The 10,617-nt window shown below is 36.3% G+C and overlaps 1 protein-coding gene across 1 annotated transcript; it reads left to right on the forward strand.

Moving 5' to 3' along the window:
• The first annotated feature begins 1,873 nt into the window (after window positions 1-1,873).
• Window positions 1,874-4,729, forward strand: LOC139873540 (protein trichome birefringence-like 34). Its single transcript, XM_071861464.1, has 5 exons — window positions 1,874-2,292; window positions 3,313-3,487; window positions 3,598-3,794; window positions 3,896-4,063; window positions 4,164-4,729. Exons 1-5 carry the CDS (start codon window positions 1,889-1,891, stop codon window positions 4,564-4,566), a joined length of 1,347 nt encoding a protein of 448 aa, XP_071717565.1. The 5' UTR covers window positions 1,874-1,888; the 3' UTR covers window positions 4,567-4,729.
• The last annotated feature ends 5,888 nt before the right edge of the window (window positions 4,730-10,617 follow it).

Raw genomic sequence — 10,617 nt, forward strand, 5'->3', positions numbered from 1 at the left:
CACTCAAAAAACACTAATCCCACATTCAAACATGTCACCAATTCTTGTTCAGATTAATGTCTATTGGAATGGTAAGTTGTCACCATCATTCACGCGTTACTCTGGGTACACACTATAAAGCAGTTCTCAAATGTTAATGTTAGTCAAATGACAATTTCAAATGTATTTGAGTGGGTCAAAGAAAATCGTTCGGTAGAACACTTGGGCGTGATGTTTTGGAATGAAGCTAAAGGAAAATTCGAGTATCTTTGCGAGGAAGAGGAATGCAATGTAATAAAAAATGAAGCAATCAACAACCTCTTCCCTTGCATTTGGTTTAATTATGTGTTACATCTACTTTATGTGCTATTTTTAATTAACTTTAATTATGTATTATTAATTAAAAAAAATTGTAACCGTGTTATTGTTATTAATAAAAGTGTTGTTAAACAAATTTGTATTTGCATATTACTATGGATAATATTGTGTTGTTTGTAATGTTCTTACTCAATTTATGATAACAGTAGCGTAAATAACTGTCAAAGCGTATCAAATATGAGCGGGAAAAGATGGGTGAATAATGCAGAGGCAAAACCGAAGTTTGAAATTTAGAATTTGACAAAACCGAAGTTTCAAACTTCGGTTTAGGGTTTCGTCTGACAGAATAGGTAAAACCGAAGTTTGAATTTTCGGATTTGGCAAAATCGAAGTTTCAAACTTCGGTTTTACTATTTTTTTAAAAAAAAAAACTTTTTTCTATTTTTGCAAACAATCTAATAAAAATTACTATTTTTAAAAAATCAAAACCTCTCTATAGAGTCAATATATACCACAATTATTAATTGGTGTTCAATTAATTTAAAGAAATCATATCATCTCTAAGGATCGAACTCATGACCTCTCTATATCCCATGACACAAAGTACATGAAGAAACCCTTGGTTTATATAAGCTTATATGAAAACTTTCTTTTTTCACCGATTAATTTTAATGTAATGATAAAGCGATTATAAGAGACATGCACATGGATAGGTTATGCGTAGGTCCGTAGTCTTTTGAAAAAAGCATATTGATCTTCTACAGAAGTTCCAAAAAAGTGAGCATAAAAGCACTAGTACAGGAAGGCCCACGCAATTAATTAAACGAAAGCAACATGCACCACACCAATATTAACAAACGATGAAAACAACATTAATTAATTAACACCACACGTTGCCAAAACATTTGACATGCATATATACTTATGCTTTACTGATGCAGCCGCCATCGTATAAATATATAGATAGCCTTTGAATGGTAGAAAACACATATTCACTTGCCACCGTTGTTCACTTGCTGCTAATCAAGCTATAGCTACCTTATATATCGCACTACTAAGACCATATTTTATGAGAGAGTGAGTATTCTTAAGTGTTGTAGAAAGAAATTGTGTTGGCGTGTCAATGCTATGGGAAAAGAGTCCTTATGATAAATGTTGTACTGTAGTGTGGTGGAGAGTGTTATGGGATGTAATTAGATATGATTGGTAGTAGTTCGGACAAAATGTATCATGTATGTGTGTTTAACCATTAAAAAAATATGTACGCAACGTTTACTGAACTATAATATATAGAAGTATATACATTTGAATATATTTATTTAATTATATTTTAAATTTATTATGTATATACGAAAAGTATTATATGTTAGTAATGAAAGTGAAATTAAAGAGTGTATATGTAAATGATTAATTGAATTATAATTGAAGGGGTAAAGGAAAACCAAGTCAACTTAAAGTCTTGTGTCATGAGAGTGGGACATAACTAAAAAATAAATAAATAATAATAAATTAATTAAAATGCTTTATTAAAATAGAGAGATGTTTTCTTAGGTGCGTATATGACATTAAGGGTTAGAGTGAGAGAAATAAGATGGTGAAGAAAAACAATGCAATCGGATCATGGAACATGATGACCATGATCCGTTATAGCTTAATCATCTTTTTTCTTGGAGGATTAGCAATTAATGGTTACTATAGAATCAACTTTCAAGAACAAGCTACTATCACCATTAACCTTACTCCGACAACTGCTATTACTACAAATGCAACATCTAATCTATATTTACGAGAATGTGATCAAAAGATTACACATATGGGCAGTACTTGTGATTTGTTTTCGGGCAAATGGGTACATGATAACGAGAGTCGATATCCTTTGTATAAAGAACATGAGTGTCATTATCTCGAGGATACTTTCGCTTGCCAAACTTACGGCAGAAATGATACTAAGTTTCTACATTGGAAGTGGCAACCCCATGGCTGCAACTTACCTAGGTCTCTTTCTTTTCTCTCTTACTCTCTCATTTTTACTAGAAATAACAATTGAATGTCACTTGTAACTAACAGTCCATTTACAAGACGATCTACCTTATAACATATGTAATTATTGAATTCTGCAAGTTCTGTAACTTGTCACAGAAATTGTTTTTTTTTTTTAACAGCGATTGGGATCACCCGAGGGGACTAAACCACCCGTTGCGATCATCTCCCGTTTCAATTATGCCGATGCAGCGATAATAACTCCGCCCCATCGCTGCCCGGGAGGAAACCTTGAAACCGATCCAAAGGCACGGCCAAATAAAACCCTCCTCCCCTTTACCCCCAAACGATATGGGGAAAGGTGCCATGGGTGGATACTTCATGTTAGGGATGAAATTGTGTTTTTAACAAACTATTTCTGAAATATATTGTGTATATAAAACTTCTAGAACATCTATTATAGTATTATGCACTCAACGTTTGATTATAAGTATTTAGGTCGTGTTTGATTGCATGCTCTTAATTGAATGACTCAATATTAAATCCAATGGCGTGTCAGAAGTGGTGTCTCGTGACACCACTATTTTGAAATTGTTTTTTTTTTTATATAAATTATCATTCAAATTGTATACGACACTACAAAATTTACTATAGGACACTATACATTTTTATGATTGATGTTTTTTTTTTCTTTTTTTTTTTTTTAGGTAAATAGCTACTAAATATAATTAGCCCACTCGATTCCCTTTGAGTTTTGATTTTAGAATCGTCTTTGGTTGAAATAATGATAATCATTCAACATTCATTAGATCGTGACCTCTAAATGAAAAATGTATGAACTACCATTCTATATCCACTCAAATTGCCATGTCAAGAAAACATACAATAACAATTTTAAAAAATAATTAGATACACCTATTAGAAGTTCTATAATTTTAATAACAGACACCAATGTAATTTGTTGCATTTTAGGACACTTAGCCACTTATAATTGTGTTTGTTTTTCTGATATTTTTTAATTTGTTTTGGATTTAGTTTTGATGGTAGAGAAATAGTAGAGAAACTAAGAGGTAAAAGGTTATTGTTTGTGGGGGATTCCTTAAACAGAAACCAATGGAATTCAATGATCTGCATGCTTCAATCATCAATCCCAGGTGTCAAAAAGGCTGGCAAAAGTCTCAATGGTAAATTGTTCACCTTTAGGGCCAATGTAAGTCTTACATTAATTTTTAGTTTAAGATAATTAATTAAGCTAATAAGGTAATTAAGGTACTGTTGTCTAAGTCCTAAAGTTAAGTTTTAGTTGCTTTAATAATACAGGACTATAATATCTCAGTTGACTTCTATTGGGCTCCTATGCTAGTCGAATCTAATGGTGATAGTCCAACAGATCATAACCGAAAAGATAGAATTTTTCGACTAACTGCCATTGAGAAACATGCTAGGCATTGGGGAGATGCTGATGTACTCATCTTTAATTCGTATCATTGGTGGAGAAAAACCACCGTTAAGCTAGTGTAAGTTTAATGAGTATTGATTAACGAGTTTGAGGCCTTTCTTAAATTTTTACAAGAGTACAATTTAAATCGGGTTTATTGGAATTAAATATGTTCATCAGGACAGATGCTGGATCCTTGTTGGATGGATCCAATGAATTATACGAGGAAATCGATAATGTACATGCATATCAGATGGGACTCGAAACATGGTCCAAATGGGCAAGTACTCATATTGATTTTTCAAAAACCAAATTGTTTTTCATGGGAGCTACAGCAATTCATTCAAGGTGCCAACAAAAGAATAAAAATAAATTTGAAGTTAACTCGGTTTACTAGTGATTTTGTGTCACACATTTTGAAAAAATGGGTCATTTGATGGTTTTACAGGGCTACGGATTGGAGAGGCAAGAACCTATCAACTTGCTACGGAGAGATGGATCCAGTAATGAATGATGGATTTCGAGAAAATGAAATGGGCTTGGAGTTGATTAGTATATTGGAGTCATCAATAAGCAAATTAAAAGCCAAAGGGGTAAATGTACAACTATTAAATGTAACGCGGCTAACACAATATAGAAAAGATGCACATACTAGTGTTAACAGGAGAATTTATCGTCCCCTAACAGATCTCCAAAAAAGCAAGCCCGAACTTGCTTCTGATTGTTCACATTGGTGTCTTCCAGGAGTTCCCGACACCTGGAATGAACTTCTATTGGCATCCATTTTACATGAACAAAATTCGGTTACTTTAAACAGTGCTACGAAGCCACAAGGATGTGACAGACATTGAAATAAATATGTTTATAGTTTCAACAATTAAAGGGAGTTATTAAGTTGAGTGTAATAGATGATGTGGTGTTGTTACAGCTTTGTTCTCATCAAACCAAAGGTAAATTTTCAATCAGTTATAGTTCAGACAAGTGTATCCAAGTGATGATAATTAATGTGTACATATTAAGTGATATATTGTCTGAATATTTACCTTTAAATGTACAACTCTGTTTATTATAATTGTGATTTTGAGGGAAAATCATTCTACATAGAACTTTTGGGGTGGATGGATATTCGCTATAGTCTAAGCTGATAAGAGGCTAAAAGATTATGTTTTGGACCGATGTGATATTTATTTTCACCGGCCCATACCAAGTTGGACTTTGTCACGAAACATGAAACAATAAGATGATACTAAAATGTTAAGATTCATAACTTGGTCTTTAATTATTTCTGTTGAAATGAAATTTGTATATAAACATTTACCGAGAATAAATACTACGGAGTACAATAATATTTACTCAAATTATTTTAAATGAAATGACAAATTATATATATAGTCAAAGATTTCTTTAACTCGAATTTTTTTTTTTTTTTGAAAGGCAAATTATATATATATATATATATATATATATATATATATATATATATATATATATATATATATATATATATATATATATAGAAAAGAATGTACACAGAGAGTGAGGTAGCCGAAGTAGCTACCCACATTGGATACTGAAGTTACAAAAACAAGAAACCCGAGGAATAACTACACGATACTAAACCCATTACATTTCACCCCGGATCAAAACTAGCTCCAAGTGCACATGACGATGTCGGACTAGTAAGCCAATGATGCCAAGACATAGAGGAGTTTCTCGAACGGTTTTTAATCCACTCAAATGATTTCACTTGTATCTCACTTATGATCTTCGATGTAGCCCATCCGTCCTTTTTAAAAACCTTTAGATTTCTACTTTTCCAAATCAAATAACACGTAACCCACACAATTGCTTGCCAAACTTTTCTTTTTCTCGAATTCTTTGTTGCTATGCACGAACCTTTAATCATCTCCTCTAGCGTGGAACTCAAGGGGAGGGGAAGATTCCACCATTTAAGGATGTCGGACCAAATTTCTTTGGCGGATTTGCATGAATAAATGGCGTGATCAACCGACTCGACCACATCATTACATATTGGGCATAATAACATGTCCAAGTAGATCCCCCTCCGGTCGAGTTCTTCTTTTGTTGCTATTCTTTTTCTTAAGACCCTCCAGATGAAGATACCAATCTTTAACGGAATGAGATTATTTCTGATTGTAGCCGATGGATTGGATTCCCTTGTGATTAACTTGTCGTCTATCGTTTTAGCCATCGATTTTGTGACAAATAAACCACTTCTATCACCCGAGAATTTCCACTTGCTTGCTCCGAAACCTGAGAACGAGGTACTTTGATTGGTGTTTATCATGTTAGTAAGTTCCCCGTGTAACTTTCCTGTAAAAACGCGTGTCCAGTCCCACGTAAAACTCCATTCGTTGTTGCAAAGTGATACTCTGCTGCTGACTTCAGTCGCGGGTTGTGCTTCCAAACGAAACAGGCGCTGAAATGACTCCTTGAACGGTACAGGAGATGCCCATCGATCGAGCCAAAAACTTATGTCTCTGCCGTCACCTATCTCTCTTGCGAATAGTGTTTTGACATCAATATCAATCTTACGCAAATCTTCTCCAATTTTGATGATGTTCCTCCACGCGGTGTTCTGTTTCACAATGCCATTTTCACAATTAGTACCCAACCCCCCGTCCCTCCCGTATATGCTTTTAATGGTTTTAACCCATAATGAGTCGCATTCTGTATAAAATCGCCACCACCATTTGATAAGTAGTGCCCAATTTTTTGCTTTGAGACTCCCAATATTTAACCCACCCTCTTTGTAAGGTAAAAGAATTGTATCCCATTTAACCCACGATAGTTTATTATCAAATCCCGACCCACCCCAAAAAAACTTAAGTCTCATACCTTCGAGGAGATTGATGATGCAAGAAGGAGCGCGGAACAACGAGAAGAAATAAAGAGGGAGACTAGTAAGGACCGCCTTCAGAAGTGTCAACCTACCACCGAATGACATCGTCCTTGCTTTCCAATCCGACAAACGCTTACTAAATTTCTCGATAACGGGTTTCCACATTTCTTTCTTATTTAGCTTTTCACCGACCGGCATGCCAAGATAATTGAAAGGAAAGGATCCCGGATTGCACCCCAATTTTTGAGCCATATGATCAACCTCGACCCGAGCTACCCCGATGCCATATAAGTGACTTTTTCGAAGATTTATTTTAAGTCCCGACACTTTCTCATAGCATTCAAGGGTTTTATGGACATTAATAATATTTCTTTTACTCCAATCCCCGAAAAATATTGTATCGTCCGCAAATTGAAGGTGTGAAATATTGATTTTGTCTTGGCCGATTTCAACACCCCTTATAATCTTCTTGTTGACCGCAATATTGGCAAGGATGTTAAGCCCTTCGCTAGCTATAATAAAGAGGTAAGGTGAAAGTGGATCCCCTTGACGAATCCCCCTTTTAAGTCGAAACTCCTTTGTAGGTGAACCATTAACGAGGACCGAGATGGATGCGGATTTAAAGCAAGAGTCAATCCATTTTAACCACTTAGCTCCAAACCCCATTTTTTTCATGACATCAAAAAGGAAGTTCCAACTTACACTATCAAACGCTTTCTCGAAGTCCGCTTTGAATATGAAGCATTTTGATTTATTATACTTGACATCCCCCACCAATTCGTTAGCTATCAAGATGCTATCGAGGATCGATCTTCCTCGAATAAAAGCACTTTGCTCCTTACCTATAAGTTTGTCAATCACGATTCGGATCCTATTAGCAAGTAATTTTGACACAATTTTATAATAGCTCCCAATGAGGCTTATGGGCCTAAAGTCACGCAAGTTGATTGGGTCGTTTATCTTTGGAATAAGAGCTATGAACGAAGCATTACAACCAACTGTGATATCACCACTACTCCAAAACCATTGAATCGCTTTCAACAAATCCTCCTTAATTACATCCCAAAATTTATGATAAAAGTAAAAATTAAACCCGTCGGGACCCGGTGCTTTCCACACACCACACTCTTTAACGGCTAACCACACTTCCTCTTCACTAAAAGGAAGTTCCAAGGCTGTTGCATCGTCATGAGAAATAACCGGAGTGTTAAATCCTTGAAAGTCTAGGTTGTGCTCGTTTGTATCTTCATAAAATGTCTTGAAGTATCTGAAGACTTCATCCTTTATCTCGTCCGGATTTTCTTGCCACACACCGTTAATATGTAACCCTCGAATATTGTTTTTGTTATTTTTTCTTTTGATGATCGAGTGGAAGTATTTCGAGTTTTCATCACCGTCGACCGCCCATTTGGTACGAGCCTTCTGTCTCAACATATTACGTTTCACACGATCCTTCTCAACCCAATTATTTCTATTACTTAACCATTCTTCTCTTTCATTATCAGTGAGTGTCCTCTTTTCTGCCTCAACATCCCAAAAGTTACACAACTCGCTTAGTCGTTTTAGTTCAGAATCAAGCTTACCATAGGTGGTGTTGCTCCAGGCCTTGAGTTGTTGTCTGACGTTTTTTAGTTTGTACCTAAAGGCGGTGTCAGGACGACATGGGGGTATTGGTAAATTCCAGGCGTCAAGAATGATTTGGGCTGCCCCATCTGCATCGATCCATTCATCAAATACTCGTGTGGGCTTGGGCCCAAAATCAGCCTGTCCGTTCTTTAATAACAGTGGAGTGTGATCAGACAAATTCCTGTCTAAGGCCTGAACAGATAGATCGTTCCATAAAAGAGCAAAGTTATTAGAAACAAGAAAGCGGTCTAGCTTACTAAAACGTAATCCATCATCACTGATTCTTGTAAATTTACACCCTGATAGAGGAACCTCAATCAAACCATTGTCGTTAATGAATTTGTTGAATTTCGCAGCACGACTAGGAATAAACCGTGTGTTTTCTCTTTCATTTATGTTTCTGACTTCGTTAAAATCACCACAAAAGACCCACGCGACATTATCATAAGAAAGCAATTCATTTAGACTCTCCCAAAATTTCTCCTTTTTTGTGTCACTGTGAGGTCCATAAACATTCACAACCACGATTTCAGTATCATAGTTTGAGAGCATACCTTTTATCGCCACATAGAATTCGCCTTCAATTGCACAATCCACCTTGAAAACATTGTCGTCCCACATCAATAAAAGACCCCCTGATCTTCCTGTGCATTCTTTGAACGCATATTTAACATGCTGTGACCCCCAGACGTTTTCGATCCAACAATCATTGAACATCCTTCGCTTGGTTTCTTGAATTGCAGCTACAATCGGTTTCGAATCTCGAATTAGATGTTTGAACCATCCCTGTTTACCATCTTGATTGAACCCACGTATGTTGACTGAAAGAATCTTCATTGAAAACCAAAAAGAACACGAAACGAATCCCCATTAGAAGACTTATGCGTCTTCTGATGTATTGAATCCAAGGATTTTTGCAAAATCCCTCAGATTGACACTATCTCCTGAGTCACATGAATTGTCATTCGCGTTTTGATTTAATTTTTTCGCTTTTGAGTGGAGGATTTCTTCAATCATTGGTGATCTGGGTCTTTTAGATCCAATCCCATCTTTGGTCATCGAACTCCTCCTTTCCCTAGCCACCCGTTTTGCATAGTTGATGCGAGAGGATTTATGCCATTTACGAACTTTATTCCAGGATGAACTCTTCTTATTATCTCCATCGGTCGTGTTTGATGTGGATAATGTGATGCGTGTACGGTTTTGGTTTTGTGTTTCACCAACAATAGAGGTTTTGAAACCGTTCACAAGGTCTGTGATTTGGTTTGGGCTCCCAATAATCTCCTTATTCCATAAATTAGGTGTAGGCCCAATATGTTGGGGCCCAAACAGCTTAAGCCCATTGGAAATGCCCACCAGGAAAGTATCGATACCTGGATTGCCTTGATAATTAGACGTGGGCCTATTAAGCTCCGGCCCAATCGAAGAGGTTTCCTCGTTTGATTGAAAAGTTAATGGATTGGGGTCCACCAATTTAATATTCACATCATGCGTATCTTGGATATATGTGCTCGAGGTACCGGTTACATTAATGCTATCTTGATCAGGGTTCTTGGAATTTGAAGCGTTTTTTGGGCTCTGGGAAAAGGACCTTTCGGTTTCCATTCTCTTTGAGTGAGGCATGTTTTCCGGTGACTTCTCCGTACCAATCTCCGGTGGAGTATCCAGTTGATCTTCGTCGTCGGAGGAAATTGGTTCATCCTCATCCATATTATCCAACCCAATTGATTTGATTGACTTGTTATCGTCTTCCTCAGACCTAATCTCATCAAGTTCCAATTGAACAATACTATGGGTATCTTCGAAAGCATGCACAAAAAAATCAATTTCACCATGATGAATTAAAACTGAGTCATTTATAGGCTCCGGTTGATCAACGTTGAGTAGGATTTTGCCAGCTATTAGGTTTTGTGAACCGTCGAAGTGACAGTTTTCAAGTTCCATAACTGTTCCCCATAAGCTTGCAATATCCGAAAAAGTTTTCTCATTCCAAATTGGAACGGGGACGTCGTATATTTCGATCCACGTCAGTCTACCAGGGTACGAATAGGAGTTATCCCATCTCTTCAGATCTTGAATCCACCTCCTAATGCCATGATGTTCGTTCGTCAAGATATTGTTACATGCCAGGTCGTTATCAAAGATTAAAATAACCTTAAGACCTCCAATATACTTGATATTAACATCCCCCAGACCTTCGACTTCACAAAGACGTTTAACCTGTTGTAGAATGTTAGGATTGACGGCCTCACCAACCAGTGAATAAGCAAGAAGATTGCTATTATCCCCATTGTTTTCGATTGTGAATGAACGGTATAAGTTATCACATGCCTCTTTTTTATCATTCTTCTTAACATTTTCCTCCTTCGCACTGTAATTAGTGTGTTTAGGTTTGGTTCCATTATCGTTGTTG

This window comes from Rutidosis leptorrhynchoides, chromosome 10, assembly GCF_046630445.1.
Source record: "Rutidosis leptorrhynchoides isolate AG116_Rl617_1_P2 chromosome 10, CSIRO_AGI_Rlap_v1, whole genome shotgun sequence".
NCBI lineage: Eukaryota > Viridiplantae > Streptophyta > Magnoliopsida > Asterales > Asteraceae > Rutidosis > Rutidosis leptorrhynchoides.

Coding starts and splice junctions, on each gene's coding strand:
- LOC139873540 (XM_071861464.1), top strand. CDS start 1,889: ATGGTGAAGAAAAACAATGCAATCGGATCATGGAACATGATGACCATG. Junction 3,488..3,597: donor TGTTCACCTTTAGGGCCAAT/GTAAGTCTTACA, acceptor TTAATAATACAG/GACTATAATATCTCAGTTGA. Junction 3,795..3,895: donor AAAACCACCGTTAAGCTAGT/GTAAGTTTAATG, acceptor TATGTTCATCAG/GACAGATGCTGGATCCTTGT.